Genomic DNA, 21,766 nt, shown 5'->3' on the forward strand with positions numbered 1-21,766 from the left:
TGGGGGGGGTGGCAAAGTATTGTTTGCATACTTGTGTTGTACACTGCCCAAAGAGTGCTTTAGCACTAAAAGGCAGTATAAAAGTAAAAACAATGACAATTACAAGTTAGGGATACTTAGCTAAGTAATACTATATGCAAGAAGGATTTTGGAATTGTTGTAGATCACAAGCTGAATAGTGTGATATGGCTACAAAAAAGGCAAATGATATTTTAGACTGCATTAACGGTCTCCAAGCCCAAAAAGTACTTGTTCCCTTCTATTCAGCACTGGCTAGACCTTGTCTTGAGTACTGTGCCCAGTTCCAGACATGGCACTTTAAGAAGGATGCAGACAAAATGGAACAAGTTGATAGGAGGGCAACAAGGATAATAAGAGAACTGGAAACCAAAACCCTATAAAGAAAGACTAAAAGGACTGGTCATGCTTAGCCCTGAGAAGAGAAGACTTAAGGGGAGATATGATAGCACTTTTCAAATACAGTGGTGCCTCGCAGAACGGTCGCTCCGTAGAGCGACAAATCCGCGCAACAGTGCTGTTTTTGCGATCGCAAAAGCGATCGCAAAATGGCACCTAGATAGGGCAGGAATCACAGAGCGAAGGTCAGTAAGCGGTTCGCTTACCGACCTTCGCTTTGCGACCCGCCGATCAGCTGTTCTGCTGCCTCAAAATGGCTGCCGGAACAGCCGAAAGGGCTGGGCGCAGCGTTTTCACGCCCTTGGTAAGCAAGGGGAGGGCGCGAAAACGCTGCCGGAACAGCCGAAATGGCTGCACACAGCGTTTTCGCGCCCTCCCCTCACTTACCAAGGGCGCGAAAACGCTGCGCCTGGCCCTTTCGGCTGTTCCGGCGGCCATTTTGGACCCGCCGGACAGCTGATCGCAGCGTTTTCGCGCCCTCGTTCAGCGAGGGGAGGGCACGAAAATGGCTGCCAGCATTGTTGAACGGTGAGTATTCAGCCCAATTGGAACGCATTAAACACTGTTTAATGCGTTCCAATTGGTTTTCTTGCCCTGTTCAACGATGCTTTCACACAGCGAGGGTTAATCTGGAATGGATTAACCTCGCTGTGCGAGGCACCACTGTACTTGAAAGGTGGTCATGCAGAGGAGGGGCAGGATCTGTTCTTCTCAGAGTGCAGGATATCAGGAAAAACCTCTTAATTGTTAGAGCAGTACAACAATGAAACCAATTATCTCAAGGAGTAGTGAGCGCTCCAACACTGGATACAGTCAAGAGAAAATTAGACAGCAAATCTGTCAAAGACAGTTTGATTTTGGGTTCCTGCACTGAACAGGGGGTTGGGTGGCCTTGTAGCTTTTCCAACTACATTATTCTATGATTTTGCGATTAACAATCAAAATTCTCTGGGTGCCTGTGTTAATTGCTGCACATTTAAATGTGATTTTGCTGTCTATATTTTAATTGTGAGCTGCTGTTAATGTTTGTTCTTTTATATAACAGACTGTGAAGGGTGGTATTTCAGAGACACGAATTGAGAAAAGAATTGTCATCACAGGAGATGCAGACATCGATCATGATAAAGTAAGAGATTTAATTTAGTTTCCTTTTTTTTTACTATTTGCAGGCTTTTTTCCTAGGCCTTTTTATTAGCAGGACATTTCATGGATCAAATGCTCAAAAGGCATAGGAATATGGAGTTCTTCTCAGGAACAGCTTGGGAATTCATATGCAATAACAGAGAAACTCTGAAGGCAATTTCCTAATTCTTTTTTGAAGCTGCAAACATCCTTGTTGTCATAAACTGAATTAAAAATTCTTCTTTAGTTATAGTTTGCAGGTCTTCATTTATCAGGAAATTGTTTTATTCTGATCACATGACTGTATAGACAAAATAAAACTTGACAGAAAAATTAGATAGATTATATAGATGTGTCAGGGTGACTGCAGAAGGTGTTAAAAGACTTCAGAATTCTGAGTCATTGTTAATTATTTGTAGATTAGTAGGTAGTTGAAGTATATATAGTGGAAATATTTGTTTGTTTTGCTTTTTGGGGGAGAAGTCTTGTTCACTTTTGTTTTTTCTGTTTACCGCTCTTCTTATTTACCATGAAAAGTAAATTTAATTCCCCCCCCCCCCTTTGCTTTTCTGGCACTAGTCAAAAATATGCCATAAAGAACATGGTGGTGGTGGTGACAGTGGGCCAGGAGAGCAGAAGGAAAGAGTAGGGCATCTACCTCCGGGAAAATTCCCTAGGCGATTAGAGTGAAGGACAAATTTTGCAAAAAGAGTGAACATGAAAAAAAATTAAATGTTCACATCCTCTTCTTTAGTTTAAACAAATCTTTGTATTTAAGAGGATTTCTTTCAGAAGTCTGCAAAAGAACCTAAAAGCCAAAGTAAGAACCTCTTTTCATGCTTTATTGTTCTGATTTTAAATAAATGTCTCATCCCTAGTAGATTGTGAAGCTACAGTAAAGTGCAGTGATTGCACAATTCAATAGAGCTTGTTTTTCATACTTCATCTTTTCAGGTTCTTGTACAGGCCATCAAAGAAGCAAAAGAACAACACCCAGACATGTCTGTGACCAAGGTGGTTGTCCATCAGGAGACAGAGATTGCAGAATAATCAGCAAAATCACCTGATATATATCAGGTAATGTTTCCGTTAGCCCCGCTGTATTGATAGAGTTCAGTAGAATGTAATGTTAGCTATAAACACGAGTGGTTAATTGTTGGACGCTTTTGCAAGGAGAGTTCTTTCAGAATATGTTGGGGTGTAGTAGATATTTTGACTGTTTTAACAAGAATGTACAGGTAGAGCAGAGGATCCATTTGAATTTTATTGCATTTTTAAACGCCAGCCACAATAGAAATGAGTATGTTTCTGCGGTCAAGAAGGGAGTCTAGTACTAGACCCCATCATAAACCATATGGTAAGTTTTCAGATCAGCTTGAAATTTAGTTCCCTACTGTTAGTTATTCTTGGATGAAGGCATTAAATGGTTGAGCATCAGATAGACTAGGCATGCAATCTTTAAAGTTTATAAGACTTGGTCCACACAACATTAAACTGTAAGCACAGTGTTGTGGCCTGTTACAAGTTGCTCCCACACTGTTATACACAATTCAGTAGCTGCAAGGTGACCAAATGAAACTAATTTGTATACAATTAAGAGACTCAAAGCACTGTCCTGGGCTTAAGCTAAGATTTTTGCCCCATGATCCACTGTAGATTTGTGCTATGGATGCTAAGGTAAACTGAAATACCCCATGAAACCTGGATTTTGTTACCATAAATAGTTAATGTGAACCACAAGCACTGCATTTTGAATGGGCTATTTATTAACAGTACGTAATAAAATGACTCTTACACTCATTTGAATTTTGCACTCTTAGTCTAACCATTTTGATTCCCACTACTGAACTGAATTTTTCAGTTGTGCTAAATTTCTTTTGTGATGAAGTGGAAAATATACTGACCACAAATTCAAATTGTGGGTGAAACCTGTGTGCAATGTCTAATTTTAGATAGTGGGCAAAATCCTGTTGTCCACCACTTCATTCACATCTCGGACATATTATACACAAAATCTGTTTGGTGTATAATATGCAGTGGTGCCCCGCTTGACAACAATGCATTCCAGCAAAATCGCTGTACAGCGCAATTGTCGTCAAGCAAAAAAAAAAAACACCATTGAAATGCATTGAAAAAGTCAGTGCTTTCCAATGGGGGAAATACCTGATCGTGCAGCGAAGATCCTCTGTAGGGTGGCCATTTTCCGCTCCCTGTCTTGTGAAATGAGGTCAGCAAAACAGCGGGGAGCCATTTTGAGAGCCGCCGATCAGCTATTTTAAAATCATAGTGAAGCAAAAAATTGGTTCCTCAAGCAGGGAACCGATTGTCGTAAAGCGAACAAAAACCATTTGAATCATCATTTTGTGATCGCTATAGCGATCGCAAAAACGTCGTTGTCAAGCGATTTCGTCGTCTACCTAAGGCTTGCTTTTGTAAGCCTTAGTAAAGCCTTGCTTTTGTAAGCCGGGTAATCGTCAAGCGGGGCACCACTGTATTGTGAGCCACCCTGAGTAGACTCCTGTCTAGAAGGGCGGGATAAAAATTCAATAATAAATAAATAAAATAAATAAATTAGAGCACTAACTCCTCAGTGAATGACTTCTGCTGTTCTCATCAATGGTTCTTTGGATCTTCTCTACAGCAGATGATTTATCTGCTTGCTAATTCAGCCCTCACCTGTACATGGTGCCAATCGTCACTTAAACATCTTTGCACCATGGCGTCAAAAGTGTTCTTTAAGAAAAGTACACAATGTAGTGTCAGGATCCCACAGTGCCTTTTTTGCTTGGATTATTACCACATGGTCAAGAAGTGCCGCCATTTGTCAAAACTTGTTGAAGTCTTTGCTCCACAACCAACCGCTTCTCCTCCAGACCTCCTCCTGAGAGAAAATCCTCCAGGCTTCAAATCGAGTAGCACAACATCAGGCACCACAGCCACCTTCCTCAGCCGAACGGCTTCAAGTTTGTTCTCTGATGGTGCTTCCTTTACCATTGGCACCACCCTCCACATCAGAACCGTCTTTACGCTGCCTTTCTTCTTCAGCAAAGTATGCCACGTTATACACACTCACATTGGCAGTTTTAGTATCCAGACTTCTGTCATATGGCAACAGGTTGCATCCTACTTCATAGTAACCCTAATAGGGTTTTCAAGGATGGTTAGATATTGAAGGAATAGTTTTACCAGTATCACCTCCCCGAGTTTCCATGGCCAAGCAGGGCTGTGATCCCAGGTCTCCTGAGTCCTATAACCCATTGCTCTATCTACCACATTGTGCTGGATAGCGAAAAAATAAAAAAATCCCAGTTCACTTCTAATGTCTACCAAAGACTCTCAGAGGATTCAAGTGTGGTGTATAACCATTCTGTCTTGTACAAGGTGTTTTCTTTGTGACCTTTGTGAATCATCTATTCTACAGCTGTCGTAATGGTTTCTCCTAAGAATTTATTTTGGAGACCTGCGTCTGCTAACAGATATTTAGTAACAAGAAGCCATTTTTTCTTTCTGTCCTATTATTTCGTGTTGGAGGAAGAAGTACAGTTTTCTGGTATGTTACTTCTAGCTGCCCCAGAAAGATTTCTTTTTCTCTGTTTGCATAATTTGCCACCACTAGGTCTGTTCAAATGACCTTGGGTTGGACTCAGACTAATGTTTCACTCTGGTAATGTACTCCTCATCACTTCAATGAATCGTGGCATAATGTGAGAATTCATCTGTAAATTTCACAAATTACCTTCATTTCTTTTTCTGTGATTGAAATCAAACATTACTATGAATTAACTCTAGAGGGTGCTGTGTGGCTTTCATTTGAGCTAATTTAAAGCTCTTTCTAATTTCTTTGATTTGAGTAAACATTTCACAGTTCTCCGATTCTTTGCATAATTTAAAGTTTATTCCTCATACAAGTGTTTTTATTTTGCATCTGAATCATGGTATTGTTATTACTTTGCATTACTTTGGGAAGTAGAGCATGATTGTAAAGTTGAATGGTATACTTTCTTTCATTAGGCCATTGCAAAACATTTTCCATTTGGGTCCAAAACAAAAGAATCTTCTCCATCAGACTCTGTTCTGTAACCTTTCTTTTGCACATTCTGATGTGGGATCAAACTATCTTGCAAGACTGGGACATAATAAGCATATGTAGGAATCCAATACATAACTGATAACAGACAACTCAGTTTAGCCATTCATTTGCCCCAAACAGTTAATGTTTCCCCACTGGAAGTGTATATTTCTAATTTCCTAGGGTCCAATTCAGTAAAATATTCCAGACTATTGAAATACATGTTTGAACACACACTATCAATAACAGCCATCTATTCGTAAGATTTATGCACATTTTTGAATTCTTTATTTACATTTGTTATTACACACATAACATTTGATTTAAATTAGGCTTGTATCTGTCTGTTTAGTTTCTGGGGGGGTTGCATTCCTTTGTTTACTTTGGATTCTCTGGCTGCGTGCCTGCTTTGGGTCCCCATATTTGCGTTTCTGTGCACTTTGTTGCTGCATAATGACTAGAGAATGTCTCTCCGGTGCCAGCTAAAGTGTTATATGATGAAGTATTAAGAACGGAGTCTCCGTTACTTCCATTGTTGTTTTGGACAACATGAAAGTCTCTCATCTTTATACTCAGACTTTCCAACTTAATTTCACCTTGTCTTTGTCACAAAAAGTCAGTGACTCCTTCCAGATATGTCTAAGGACCATGCAAAATTGCATAACTCCTTCATCAAAATGAATACCAGAATCTTTAATCTTTTTCAATATGTCCTGGAGTCTATTGATATAATCTATAATCCTTATGCATTTTTTAAAATTTCAAGTCCCTGATAAACATTTGTTTGGAGATTCTAGATTTCTCTAATTCTAGATTCTGCAATTCCTGTTCCAGTTCAGACCAGATTTCCTTTGCACTCATTGGTTGAATTAGAAGGGAATCAGTTACAGAAGATGTCTAAGGCCAGAACTGCATCTTAGTGCTCGATGGGGCGAAAAAGTAAAAGAAACATAAGAGTTATCCTGTCTCTAAAGGTCATATTCTACTATTAAGATAAGAATCTTCCTTGAGAAGAGGGCATAAGAACATTTGGACAGTATTGTTGGGAACATCTGCCTTCCTTCTTTGCCAGGAAAACCTGCTCATTTTCTAGAAGTATTGTACTTAAAGGGAAACATGGCATTTTACTTAACTTTTATCATCCATGGAAGTTCACATACAATTGCATTACTATATTTTGAAAAGTTACTTTTTCACTACAGCTCCCAGAATCTCCCAGCCAGCATGGCCAAGCCTGGAACAGTAGTCACAAAGTAATTTTCCCCCCAAACTGCTACCTGTTCAGAGCCCACATATATTTGGGGTTGGACTTGATGTCCTTGTAGGCCCCTTCCAAATTTACTTTTCTATGATACTATGATTTAATGATTTTCTACATTAATACACTCCAAGCTTTAGCTGAATGCATAAAGTGGCTGTAGTGGAACTGGGAGACCGCTTATATTCTCACAGAGTATGCTATGGTTCAATAATTTGAGGCTCCATGTATGTGTTACCTGTGGGAAAGATAACCATGGAAAACTTTCCTGGACTGTGCAAATTTATTACAGCAGAACTGTCTCTGTACAGATCATCTGGGAGAGGAATTCTCCTTTTATGACCCATAAACATGTAAGTCCTTAGATGGTTTGATGTGAGAGTTAGCTATTTCTTTCAAGCATGTAGTCTTGTTTCTTTACATTTACTTTGTCTTTCTGCAATTATGCACTCAAAATAACTAACAAGTCTAAAGTAATTACAAAAGAGTATGTATGGTAAAATATATAAACAGCTGTCAAAAGATGTAAAGCAAGTGATGAAAAACAGGATGACATTTTAAAATTCATTATTAAGCACTTGCACATTGTGCAAACAAAAGGTAAGAAGGATTGCCAGTATATTTCAACACGTTGCTGGTTTTGATGATATAGACCTGAATTAATTCTCATCTGAGCATTAGTACCCTTGCTCCATTTCCTTAAGTACCAGAGATATAAACCTGCTACCATTTTTGAAAGTGATATGCATTCATGCTCATGTTTATTCATTTACTTGTGCATCCTGTCTCATTTATAAAATTATGTCACCAATTTATTGCAAATGTTGCGAAATTTCAGACCTCTTTTTTTTTTTTGCTACTTGAGTAACTCAGCATAAATTTATATTTCCTAGGCAATGTCTGTTTCAGTCTGTGAAGACCACCCAAGATATACCAGCAAAACTACAAGGAAACTACCTTGGAGCACCATGACCTCAAACTTGCCACTGTTACTCTCAGTCAAGCATTATATCACTTATAACTAGGAAGTTGTGCTTTTTGATGTTTACGTGGGATTCTCCTTAATGCAGTGGATCCTTTTTTGATTATTTTTATATACATATGTGACTGACAGTATGCCATAATTTTCACAGTACTGAAATAATTTTTTACAGGTTCTTTCTTTCTTTTGCATTCTCTTTCCCACCACTTTTTCTGGATCTGTATTATGATGTCAAAGGCCCATGCAAAAATAACATGTAGGGCTTACTGAAAGTGGTTGCCTTTTAAACTGCATTGTCCTCCAACTTCCTCTTTCTCCTTTTCCTCCTTCTCTTGCATTCCCATATACCCTTTGAACACATTATATAGTGTGGTGGTGTCAATGACCTAGTTGAGGCTCTTATCATTAACTTTTCTTCCTACAAGAAAAGTCAGAAAATCGCGTTATGCAATGTTTGACTTGCCTCTTGTGATGAATCTGAAATAAGTCCACAGCTTCCCAATCACAACTTTTTTCCCAAGTGAGACAGGCACAGCTGTGTCACCCTCCTTGCCTCTGGACTTTCCTTTTGTGGATTTATCCGCCACTAGAGGCTTGAACCTAGCAGGAGATTGTGGTACCTGCAGAAGTATTTCAGTAGTTGTTTAGGTTCTGGAACAATGGATGTTATTTCACCTTTTGTATTATCAATTCTAAATCCTTTAAATGAACAGTGACAGGGCATCTTGTCTTTCTCCACTCCCTCTCTATCCTGTTCCTTTTTCTTTTTTACACTCTTTGGAATACTACATCTCTTATCAACTCCATCTGCCATTTTTTCCCCTTTTCCTCCATTAAATTAAGCCTGCTAGAACTGTGTGTTTAAAGAGGGAATTAACTCTTGAGTGCTATGAAGTAGGCCATAATTGGCAATAGTTTTCCCCCTAGTCATTTGTATTTTGAGTTTCAATTTTTGATAGCATAGTTTTAAAATCATGCTGGATATTCTAAGCACTGTTTAACTTGGCAACTGGCAACATATCAGAGCAATTCTATATGAGTCTCAATCATCCTTCAGAGACAGTCCAGTGTTGTTAGCCAGTACTTTTTAAGCAGACAATTTCAAAGACATTTTCCAATATGTAGGTTGTTACCATTGATTGCTGTTTCAAAAATAGACCTTGTGGAGAGTGACTCTACTTGTTCCTATCATATAATATTCCTTGCAAGTCATAATAATAGTCTTATTAGTTTTTCTTGGGTGCAGACTGTAGAGTGCACTGCTGCTGTGCCTCCTTCCTTCATTTCAGTGGGATTGTGTCCCTATGAAACTCTAGCAAAATGAATGGAGGGGGGGTGAAAAGCAGCAGTCCTTTAGTCCATTGCTCCTTCAGTGCCATGCTGGAATGAAACAACAGAACTCAAGGTTGGGTGTAGTTTTCAGCACCTTCTTTGGAAAATGTTGCATTGTAGCAAAACATAGCAAAAAATAACAATAATCTGATCAAGAGCAGCAATTGTTAGTTCTGTAGATGGGGCATAGAAAACGTTTTAGAACTTGCATATCATTTTTTTAAAATTACACTTTTAATGAACTCATGCAAAGGATAAGCAGTAGGGATACTTTTATTGAAAATAGTACCCCTTATAAACATTTTTGCCACTTACATGATAACTAATGGCATTCCAGATTGATGTGGAACATGCAGTTTGTGAATAAAATCAGCCTCACTGCCAAAAGTAAAATCAGTGAATCTGATGTTTCCTTCCAGCAGCACACGGAAGTTTTATTGTGAATGTTCTGTTTTGTTCTGAAAGCTATTTCTGAGAGAAGTATGAAGTTGAAATAATGTTGAGCATGCCACAAGATTCTAGCATATGAAAAGTGGAATAGAATGGGTTATGTTATTTTAAGTTAAAAGATTATAAATACACACATTGTTAAATGAATTTAAGTAATGTGAACATGATCTCTCTTTGACTGGCAATCTTTAATCTATGTTGTCATATTGCATGTAACTTTGTTTCAGATTCAAGTGCATTTTAATTAGGGAGTCAGTGTGAAAAAAATTAGAGCTGGAAGAATTGTGGGGAAGAAGAATTCAAGACCACTTGATCGGCTTTGTGCCGGGGTGCATTGGGGCACTGTCAGCCGCAGCAAGCTTAAGCTGCCATCCAGTGCTTTGGAGTAAAGCCCATCAGGAAACACTGGGACTTGCTTACAAATAAGCATAGGATTAGACTAAATGCAACTCAGAGGGTTTCTGTAGCCCCCCCCCTTGCTTCTACAAATTAAAATCATAGAGAGACATCCTGAGAATCTTAGGCCGAACCTTTTTTAAAAATGTAAAGGCAGTCCATAGCACTTAAAATTATTTATTTATTATGAAAGACAATTTTGAGTATGACTTTCTTTAGTACTGAGTCTTTGTACTTCTGCAGGGTTTTACTCTTTGACACAAAAAGCTTAAAGCACCAGTCTTGAAAGAACAAAAAAAAGATGAGGCTATATTTTCAAAAGACTTCTGGAAAGAAGTCCATAATTCTAATGAAGGCATCCTTTTTAAAGGTTAGATCCTACTGTAGATGCAGCACTGTTACGCTTTTATTTACGGGAACCATTGCTTTTAAATATATTCCTTAAGGTTATTGTCATGCCTTTTCACTAGCTGTTGCCCGGCATGATTTGTACCTTTCCCTGCACTATGGATTGCTAGATGGTGTTGTCTGTTCTGTTCTGTTCAACATCTCTAGTCATTTTGTCATGAAATGTGAGTCCCTTATTTAGCTTTTCGAGATATATTTAGAGATTTGCATCCTAGGTTGTTCTGGCCCTTGTTCCACCCATTTGTTTTCTCTTATAGTCTTGTGCCCTGCTCCTTTTGGTATCCAGATCTAACCATGTAGCTATCTAAACATTGGTAACGTATCTCTTCCCCTTTGGTGATGTGTTTGTGTTGGGGGGAAATAATTAAGATTTCCCACAATCAGCTATTTTCACTTCCTGTCCTGTTTTTGCTGCTTTTGCACAAACACGAAAATGTATACCTAACTGTATTTAGCACCAGTTTAAAAAGTAACCTAATCTCAAAAATAGTTCAAGATCTCAAGGGAAGGAATCATGTGTGCATAGATGGTGAGAGAAATCGCCCTAGAAGGACAAATAATAATAATAATAATGTAGTCATGCCCCAGATGTAGGATGCATCAGCACGGGACATACTGGGAATATAATTGACAGTTATCCCATTTTTGCCTTGCATTTCATTTTATTGTTATTTACTTGTCAGAGATCATGTTGGCAAATGTAGGCATTTAGGACTAACAAGATTAGATAGTAAATGTTAGTCTTGCTTTGTCTAATTGAAAGTGGGCTTTCCATGCCAAGTTCCTTTAGGTTCATTTTTTTCTGACTCAAAGTAAATGAATTACTTGGCAAGAAAAACTATTCTGTACATTATTTGCTCTTTGATTCATATAAGTGAAGCTGGCTTGTAAGACTTGTGTAACTTTTTTTTCAGATTTTTCCGAGTTAAATCATGTTATTTTGATTCTGATAGTTATAAAGGAGAAGAAGATTGTGGCTGAAATCCTATTGCTTACCATAATATGACACACTAGAATAGCCCACTGAATCAGTAGCAATTTGGTGCTTCAACTCCATCTCCATTGAGTCAAATGTGCTATTCTACTTGCAACTTAGTTCAGTTTAGTAAGTTGCAACTAAAGTTGGCCCATTTGAATCAATGGAATTTATGTAGGAGTTGACTCATCAAGTCCCCACTGACTCAGTGGGCCTACTGTAGTGTGACTTACTATGCTGAGCAACAGTATTTCAGCCGTTACATAACAAACTGTAGTCCCTTCCTCCTTTGACAATCCAGTTCAACAATTCTTCCAGCTTCTAGGTTTCTCCAGAACCCCCAATACCTTTAAACTTCACTTTGAAGCAGCAAGGGCTGGAAATTTACTTTAAAAAAGTAAGTCAAAGCACAGATTTCTTAAAGAGTTCTTGCTCATTCACAGAGTTTATACATGTGCAGGACCCTTCTCATTTTTAGACCTAATGCTGAAACTGTGAAGAATGGAGCTACAGTGGGACAGGTCTGGGTGCTGTCCTCTTGATGTGTTTCTGGTGCCAGGCTGTATAATACCTGACTTTCGGGTTGTTTATTTACTACAAGTGGGTAGCATTAGGTATGCATAATAAAGCAAGTGGAGTGAAGATGTGGGGTTAGTAATTTCTTATAGAATTTGTTTGCTGAGCTTTTCACAGCAGGTGATGTGAAAATCAGTTCTAATTCTAAGATGTCTGGGTTACATCCTGCTAAATCGGAGATAGGCAGAGGACAGCCCTCCAGATGCTGTTGCATTGTAGCTCCCAGCATTCCTTGTCTTTGCTTCTCTGGGCTTGGCTGATGGAACTGCAGTCCATCAACATTTGGAGAGCTCAGCGTTGCTCATTCCTGTTCTAAACAGTCTACCATTACCATCTGGAACTGCCATTTCTTGTGCATGAGAGACTGCAGTGTGGTGCTTGTACTCTAACATCTAGTATCGCTCCATTAAGCAGCCTGGACATCTAGCATTCTCAGTACATTGGGGAGCTCCAGTGCTTGAGATGGCAGCATGTTCTCAGTTACTTCCTTCCCCCGTCTACGAAATCATTCAGAAGCTGTCTTAACTGTATAATAAATAGAAATTATTTATGTGTGAATGTGTGTACAGATGGAAGGACAGCATCATGGTTACCCTGCTGGCCGAACTGGAAAGAAAAAAAAAACTTCACTTGCCAATAATTAAAATAAGAATAAATCAAGGGTTTTATTTGAGCAAGGGTTGGGGGTGGGGTGTTCATAAAATGTGATTTGCCATTTTCAAACAATGGGTAATTGAATTTTATGTTATGACTATGAGATTTTTGTTTTTTACACACTCAATGGAAAATTATTTCACTGCAGATTTGAAGGAGCTTTGTAAAAAAACTTTAAGACAATGGTGAATTGTATAGAATAGCAAATTACTTCTTTCTTTAAAAATACGAACAGATAAAAATTAGCAAATCTTTATAGCTTATGTAGCTGTTATTTTGAATTTTTGTAGTCAAAGGGAAAATAGTTGTAGCATTTAGACGTGTTCAATCTTGCTACTTGTATTGCATTTTTAAATAAATTTTCAAATAAAAGAATGACATTCTGATTGTCTTTTGAAGCTCAATATCACCAGCAAAGTCTGAATTCTTAAAAACTGCTTGACTTTTAAATTCATCTAGATGTACATATTACAAAGGGATGTGTGCTAACAGCATTGATTCCTGCTTTCCCCCTCTTTCTTTGCAAAAAGTGGAGGGGAAAAGCAGAGATCAAAGCTATCATGTCGTTTTGTACACTATCATGTACAAAACAACCCTACATTTTTCCTCTGATTATTTTAGGGAAAAGTGTCATTTTATACATGGAAAAATACGGTACTTCAGCTTACTGTATCAATATGGTGGCTTAGAATTCCTCTCTCCAGGTTCTTTTTAACCATTAACTTGTTCAGTAGCTTTGAACAAAGTTTCTGTCCATTATGTTTTTGTTGACTCAGTTATATCAATCTACAAAATAGCAGCTAGTCTTAGAGTTGTTCTGAAAACAAATTCTTGCTCTCTGTGGCATTTAAACTGGCTGAGGAACTTACACAAGTTGCTGTGAAGTCTCAGGCCAGCACCTCCAGCAGTCATGGCTAACCTTTGCCTTTTAAATTGAAATGCAGAGACTGCCACCTTCCTTTGTGTCTCTACAGATAAAATGCTCACAGTATCATTGCTGCCTTTCACATTGCCCTCTGAGGATCTGTGTTTCATGGTAAATCTGTCTCTGCTTGCATCAGTATCTGTTATCACAGTTGTAGGGTCAGCAACAGCTGTTCTAGACATAATACTACCAGACTTTTTAATGGAGGTTAAAACACCGTGGAATCACCTGTGTGTTAATGTTTCTCACTGTCTGCTCCTAATTAAAATGAGCTGTTTTTAAACCTGCACCAAATAACATTAATCCACTGTGCTGGGCCAGAATTTGAAATAAGAGTTCAAAAATAGTTAACAATAGCTGTGGACTTAGTATTTACTTATAGATCACTAAGAAAAAGATTATTTTATTTCTGAATATTCTTTCTCGCCTCATAACATGCATATTCGCCTCATAACATGCATGTTCTTCTACATGACAAGTTTTTGAAAAAAAAGGTAAATGGCAACAAATACATAAAACATTTGCAAAAAAATAACCAAAAGTGAGCTACTCATAGAACCAAAGGTTTCTTCATGTACAGACCCAAGTGACCATTTTGTAACTAGAAGCAAAAGACAAGGTGTTAATCCCCTGACAGCTGATCCTTACATCTGTGATGGGCCTTTGGTTACACATAAGTTGCGAAATAGGTGAGTCCTAAGTGTGGCATCACATATGTTATTGCTATGTGCCAACCAACCATATGTGGCTTATGGTGACCTTACTAGGGTTTTCAAGGTGTTTGAGAGATTTAAGAAGTAGTTTTTCCAGTGCTGCTCCCCAGTGGGTTTGCATGACTGATGGGAAATGTGAGTCCAGGTCACCTAAGTCCTAGGCTACTCCATTGCCCTGTCCACTATACCACTTTGGCAGCTCACTTCTCCTGTGAGTACTACGAGCTTAGAAAGTTCAAAAATAACTTTCTCCAACTTTTCCATATATCTCCAACTTTTCTGACATGAGATTACCTGCTGCTTTTGATTAACTTGTAAATTATGATTGCAGTGTATTCAACCATTCTCAAAAATTAGGGTCGGGGATGAAAATCTAAAGGACGAAGTAGATGTAACTCCCAGCCCAAATAATGTTTGAGGGGTTGGGTGCAGGTATAGGATTTCATTTACCTTCTCCACAGCTCTTCCTTCACTTGGCTACAGTCTTTTATAAACTCGTTCAGGCCTAATTATGTTAAGTAGCCATATTGGGTTAGATTAGTCTAATTAGTTAAAAATAATTAGTCCAGTTTCTGTCTGTGAGCAGTATGTAAGACCTCTCACTTAATGAGCAGAATACTGTTGCCCCCTATCAGATACAGTCTGTAAAGGACTAAAATTCCCAGACTTTTTTAGTTCATGCTGGCATTTTCTCCACCTTTGAAATAGAGACACTGATTCTACTAAGAGCAGGGAGTACCTGTTTTTGCTGCTTCGTGTACAGACCCTAGGGGACACAATGTTAGTCCAAATCTCATTAGACCAAATGAAATCAGTGGGGCCTCTAAGTTGTGGTCAACAAGTCCTGTCAATTCCAGTGGTCTATTCTAAATTTCCACAGCCCCTTCTGTACTGTACATGCTTAGAATCAGCTCATTCAACTTTTAAGCAGCTGACTGTTACTTATAATAAACCTAACACAAGATACCTCCTACTAGGAAAGTATTTATTTCCAGCTGTAACATTTTCAGCAACAATCGTTATTCCATATCTAGCTATGATTTTTTTTTCCTTTCTAGTTATACTGGTGTATTTATGATGCATTGCATTTGAAATAGTTCATATGAAGAAGGTGGAATCAAACATAGTACTGATTAGACTGGAGGCATTCAAGAGAAAATTACACAACCATCTCATCTGCTGTGATTTGGATTCCTCCTGCATTGAGGAAGGGGTTGGACTTGATGGCCTTACAGTCCCCATCCAGCTCCAGTATTTTAGGGTTCTATGATATCCTTTTAAACCTAATCTTTAAGTCAAAAATGGAAATATGCAACTTTTAATAGAGCCCAAGGAAATTTCAAAGGCTGCTAACATTTTATTCAAATTGCCCATAAGAGCTTTTTAAAGTAAATTTAATGAATGATATTCAAGTGCAAACAAAATTGGGGTAGGTCAACAGTTATGTTAAACAGCAAAATAATCAGCATTTAAGTACATAACAGGATAAACCATTATGATTTTAGAGGACAGGGATTTTCAGGGTAATGTCTTCAGTCTTCAAGCTTAATGTCTTTCCACAGGTCAACACAGCTGAAAAGACAGGAATACAATGTATACTTGTTGCCATTATATTGAATAAAGGGATACCACACGAAATTACTGATGTTGTCTATTTATTTGGAAATGTGCTGTCAGTTTTTCCATTAGTTCCAAGGTCCAAATCCTTATTTCCCACTGATTTAGAGCCAAAACAACTTGCCTAGATTTAGGCAGCAAGGAGAGTTGGGTGTCATCTGCATACTGGTGACCCTGAGCACCAAAACTCTGGAAAGTCTCTCCCAGCTGTTTTATGTAGATGTTAAATAACATAAGAGACAAAAAGAGAACCATGAGGGACCCCACAGGTCAGTGGCCAGGGCTTCGAACAGGAATCCTCCTCCAGCACCACCACCTGAGTTCTCCCCTCCAGGAAGGCCTTGAATAGTGCCCCCAAGTTCCATTTCAGGGGGACGGCTCAGGAGGATGCTATGGTCAATAGTATCGAAAGCCACTGACTGAGAGGTCGAGCAAAACCAACAGGGAAACAGATCCCCTATCCAGTTCCCAGCATAGATAATCCAGCAAGGCAACCAAAGAAGTCTCTGCCCCATAATCAGGACAAGCCCAATTGAAATTAGTCTAAATTTATCTCCGCTAGGAACCTCTGGAGCTGAGAGGCCACAACCCACTCTAGCACCTTCCCCAAGAATGGACTATTACTGTGGGATCCAAAGAGGGCTTTTTAAAAAATGATGGTCCTATTATTGCCTCTTGTAAGCACAATGGGATCCTCCTACCTTGTGGCAAAGAGGCATTCGCCACTCGTCCAACCCACGCAGACAGTCCCTTTCTCACAGCTTTTACGAGCCAGGAAAGGCAAGGATCCAGCAAGACACCTGGTAGCCCTCACCTCCCCAGGGGCCCTGACCCACATCATTGGGCTGCAGAAACTGAAACTCGTCCATGAACACAGGGCAAGCAGGGGCCTGAATCAACTACAGCATCCAAGTCAAAGTGGATCTGAGCAATTTTGACTGCAAAGTGGTGTGCAAATTCTTCACAGCATGCTGCAATATGGTCTGCATGACCTTCTGGGGGGGGGCAACATGTAACAGGCCCTTGACGATTCGAAAAAAGCTCTGCTGGGCAATTCTTTGCAGACGCAATGGTGGCAGAGAAGAAAGGCTTCTTTGCCACATCTATTGCTATGGAATAGGCCTTCCAATGGGCCCTAGCTTGTGTTTGATCAGATTCGCTCCGGGTTTTCCACCATTGTCACTCAAATCTGTGTATGCCCCGCTTGTTTCTTCATCATCAGCTCCCCAGTAAACCAGGTGGCCAGTTTGGCTCCAGGTATGTGGATGTTTTATTTTGCTCACCAATGCTAGCTGACACACCGCTGACAATATGCACTCACCACTAAATAGAGTTAAGATGACTTTAGCCCTTTTGTTTTGCTCGTTTCTGGAAGCATCCTAACAGAGTACTCTGTTCCCTTTTGTTGGGCTTGGTATGGTGGCAGGATAGACGGCTCAGACTCCAGGTGGTGGTAGGAAAAAGGGGCTAAATAGGGATCCTGAGAGCTCAGGATCTCCCGCACTCCAGAACTCTCTTATGGGGTCTTTTTCCATTGTAAGGGCATCTTTTCTGAACTTGGCGGTCTCTAAATGTTTGCTACTATAAATCTGATCATCCCTCTTGCCAGTATGGCCAGTTCAGGTGGGGAATGATGGGAGTTTCCTAGGATATAAGAATCAATGGTCAAACAATTCCTGGTATGGAAATAAAGTAGTGCTACAAAGTATAATTCATTAATCAATTTGATTAATGTATTTTCAAAGCTTTAATCAAATAAAAGTCAATCAAATTAATTAGCAGTATTTAAAATTTTTGTGAAAATACGTTTAAGATACATTTTAAAAATTGCAAACAACAAGCATGTTAGAAGAGGAATCTTCTATTTTCTCCCATGTAAAAGGGAAAAAAACATAGATTTTTTTTTCCTGTGCAAGTAGCTGGAGTAGCAGTCAGGGTCTGTCAGGGGGGCAGGAGGGTAACTTGGCTTACATTCATGGAGGTCTCCCCATTTAAAATGTACCACAATTTTTGTAACCCTGGTTTGGCATTTCTTCATTTTTTAGTATCCCGGGAGCCTCAAAAAAAACTGAAGTGGCCCATTAATTTCTCAAACTCTGGAAACAGCATTAACAATAGTAGGAAATAATAGTCAATAATGGCTGGAGTCCTGTTTCCAGTTCCAACAGAAGGATCAGTTGTGGCACTTTTTGATAGGAAAAGCTCCTCACCCTTTCTGGGACTCCCGAAGTATTCCCCGGGTGGAAAGGAATTCAAAAGGAGCCTGGGAATTTGGGGATGGGGGGTTGTAGGAAAGTTTAAATTAAATATTAAAAGTCATGGCTGGTGATATCATCAGCCTTATGACTGTGGAACTGTGTAATAGGATTTCAGCAAATATGTGTTTAATTACAAAGACAACATACTTCTGTTTTACATGCATCTAACTGGCTGCATATATACTGAATAGATTAGCTGGATAAAACTCATACAATTAATAGTTTAAAATCACCATAATCAGGCAGTATTGAAAGGACAAAAGGCACCATTTTTTGCCTGTTGTGTCGTTGTTAAAGACACTGATTCTTTTTCCATTTTTAGAAATCATGGATTGAGAGCCTACGAGACGCAGGTCTCAATAAACGTCTCCCATACGGGCTTGGTTTGTACTCTGTATGTATTAGGAGTGTTTTTTCCTACTGTAGACATACTGTTACAGTATTTATGTTTCTCCATAGACAGACAGACATAGGACATTTTTTCTAAGTGCACCTCTCAGTTTTCTGACTACACAGTTTTTCCAAACTGCACATTAGATATTCAACTCGTACCTGTTCATCATAGGCATCCTTCAGTCTCGAGAGACTATGGTAACATGCTCTGAATCGAGGAGTGTCCTCTCCAGAGCATGAAGCCTGGGTAAAGTAATATGGAGGATAGGCTGTTACCCAAGCAGCAGATCCCCCCTCTCCACGTTGCTGAAATGGTGCAATGGAAAGGCAAGAGCCAATACAACTGGTTCCAGCAATGTCGCAGGAGTTGGCAGAACGACACGAACTGCCTCCGCGACGAGGAGCTTTTCCTATCAAAAAGTGCCACAACTGATCCTTCTGTTGGAACTGGAAGCTTACAATAAATGTGTCAAATATCTCAGCAGCCAACTGTGTTTAGCTCTTAGCAGGAGAAAAGGAGAAACTGCAGTGACAGGTAACTGAAGAGGATCGTTGGATTCCAGCCCCCCAAATCAGTGAGGTCCAGGTTTATATGTGGCAGCCTCATCTCGTGAGGAAAGCCGGTCATGCTACCAGGAGGAGAGAAAGGTTCTCCTCCCCTTTATAAATAATAACAAAGTCCCAGATCCACATATGCCCTTCGTAAACTAATGACAAGGTTAACAAAATAATTTTCGAAGCAAATTAATCAGCTCCTCCCATAAAAGAGCAGCTGCTGGCCCCTAACAAGGAGGGTATTTTAGGCAAATAAAGAAAAAAATACAAAAAGAGGCATGTTTTGTTTGTTCCCCAATCTTCTCATGCTATTGCCACCCAGCTGACTCCTCCCCAGCAGAAGGGAAACGATCTGAGTTGATTTGTGGCACAGTTAAAGTTTATTTAAGCAGGCACATGTCAAAAGGTGGTTTCAAGCCCTGAGGGAATTTTGGGAATGGGATCAACAGAAGAAATAATACATGCGAGGGAGCCAAGGGCTGCACTTTCCCAGAGGAAGCGGCTTTGGGAAGGCCTAGCCTTTTGCTGTTCCAGATGAAGCGTGCCAAAGAGCTCCAAACTGAACACCCAGCTGTAAACTGGGTTTCAGGTGGGGGTGAAAAACATGGGTGGCTAACTCAGTCCACGTTCTGAGATGCCCCCCACAGTCCTCGGCTCATGCAATCTTATCTAAGGCTGACAGAAGTGGGAGTCTGAAAACGTTGTTGTTGTCGTTTAGACATGACTGACTCTTTGTGACCCCATGGACCAGAGCACATCAGGCCCTCCTATCTTCCACTGCCTCTCAGAGTTGGGTCAAATTCATGTTGGTCGCTTCAATGACCCTGTCCAACCATCTTGTCCTCTGTCGTTCCCCTTCTCCTCCTGCCTTCACACTTTCCTAACATCAGGATCTTTTCCAGGCAGTCTTCTCTTCTCATGAGATGGTCAAAGTATTGGAGCCTCAGCTTCAGGATCTGTCCTTCCAGTGAGCATACAGGGTTGATTTCCTTCAAAATGGATAGGGTTGTTCTCTTTGCAATCCAGGGGACTCTCAAAAGCCTCCTCCACAACCACAATTCAAAAGCATCAGTTCTTCGGCAGTCAGCCCTCTTTATGATCCAGCTCTCACTTCCATACATCACTACTGGAAAAACCATAGCTTTGACTATTCGGATTTTTGTTAGCAAGGTGATGTCTCTGCTTTTTAAGATGCTGTCTAGGTTTGTAATCGCTTTCCTCCCAAGAAGCAGGGGTGTTTTAATTTCGTGACTGCTGTCACCATCTGCAGTGATCATGGAGACCAGGAAAGTAAAATCTGTCAACTAACATTGTCCAAAACATCTGGAGGGCCTCAGGTTGCCCAGTCTCTGAGGAGGAATTTGATGTTGGGATCCAAACCCCATCATCCCTGACCACTAGTTATGCTAGCTGGAGCTGGCAGGAATTAAAGGGTCCAAGTACATCCCTGATTTATGGGCTTTTTAGGGAACAGCTAGGGTTTCCTTTTGGAGGAAGACAGGTCAGACAAACTGCTGCCTGAAGTGGAATATCAAAGGTATAAACATGCAAATGTTTACAGAGAGAGAGAAAGAGAAAGAGAGAGAGAGAGAGAGGAAGGCCAATAGTTTTAGAAAGTCTCACGGCCTGCTTCCAGTATCATTTCCTGCCTTTGCCAGCCTTCTTCTTACCATTTTCTTCGGAGGAGTGTTCAGACGTGGTAAACATCCCAAGCAATGTCTCCTTAGGACAATTCCCAAATCCCACTTCCTGAAGCTTACAAGTGTATGAAGTTGCCTCACATTTGTCCATCTAGCTCAGTTATATCGACATCCATGCTGGCTAAGGCTGAGTTCCTGGGTTGCCAGCACTTCAGGCAGAAATCTCTTCCAGACCTCACTCAAGATACTAGGGATTTAACTCAAGATCACCTGTACACAGGTGTAGTTCACTCTGAGATGCAGCCTGCATCTCATTTCTGCATGGCAGTTTCAGCCCTAAAGTACTCCAGGAGAAGTTTGCTGACGGCTTCTTCCTTTGATATGTCAGAGTAAGGTGACATATTTAATTCTTTGGGGAAAGGAGGGTGCCAGCTAAGTGTTGAAGGCTATCCTGTTTTCCATAGTATATCATTTTTATCACCTCTTGATCTAGCATTTCACGTGCTCAGTAAACACAGCCTAAATTTGCAGCTCTGATTGCTGAGGAAGATCCATTTATGGGAGGCGAACAGTTTAATTGTGGGGAATACACATTCTACCTAAAGGTCTAGTTTGACCTTTAATAATAACTGTGTGCCATTAGTCACTATTATGTATAGGGGGAGTATGTGCTTTCCCCACAGAATGGCCCACCTTCCAGTTCAGGTGGAATGTTTGGAACTACCGTTCCCACCTACAGGGCCTCCTTAAGAGAGGAAGGGGGCCAGAGTCCCAGGCCTCACCCATGGGAAGGATCTCACACACATGACAACACTAGTATTGCCACATTGTCACAAGTTCTTTTCTTTTGGAATGGACCTAACCCGAGTTTCCTAAACCATGGGGGGGGGGGTGGGCCAAAAAATCATGCAAGAAGTTCCAATGGTATTGGTAGGATGAGCAAAATGGTTGCATCCTACAGGCAGTGCTGTGCCAACCTAGTCACTCAGCCCAACCCTAACCAGATTTTTGCCCCCCTTCACTCC

The 21,766-nt window shown here is 40.0% G+C and overlaps 1 protein-coding gene across 49 annotated transcripts in view; it reads left to right on the top strand.

Moving 5' to 3' along the window:
- EPB41 (erythrocyte membrane protein band 4.1) overlaps positions 1 to 13,044 on the top strand; it is a 160,128-nt gene extending 147,084 nt beyond the window's left edge. For all 49 annotated transcript variants that reach the window (XM_072979574.2, XM_072979573.2, XM_078380139.1 and 46 more), the window contains 3 exons: positions 1,463 to 1,543; positions 2,494 to 2,616; positions 7,760 to 13,044. In XM_072979574.2, coding sequence (XP_072835675.2) covers positions 1,463 to 1,543; positions 2,494 to 2,589 — 177 coding nt within the window. In that variant the 3' untranslated portion in view covers positions 2,590 to 2,616; positions 7,760 to 13,044. The remainder of the gene's footprint in view (positions 1 to 1,462; positions 1,544 to 2,493; positions 2,617 to 7,759) is intronic.
- Positions 13,045 to 21,766: the final 8,722 nt, after the last annotated feature.

This window comes from Pogona vitticeps, chromosome 9 (assembly GCF_051106095.1).
Source record: "Pogona vitticeps strain Pit_001003342236 chromosome 9, PviZW2.1, whole genome shotgun sequence".
Lineage (NCBI taxonomy): Eukaryota > Metazoa > Chordata > Lepidosauria > Squamata > Agamidae > Pogona > Pogona vitticeps.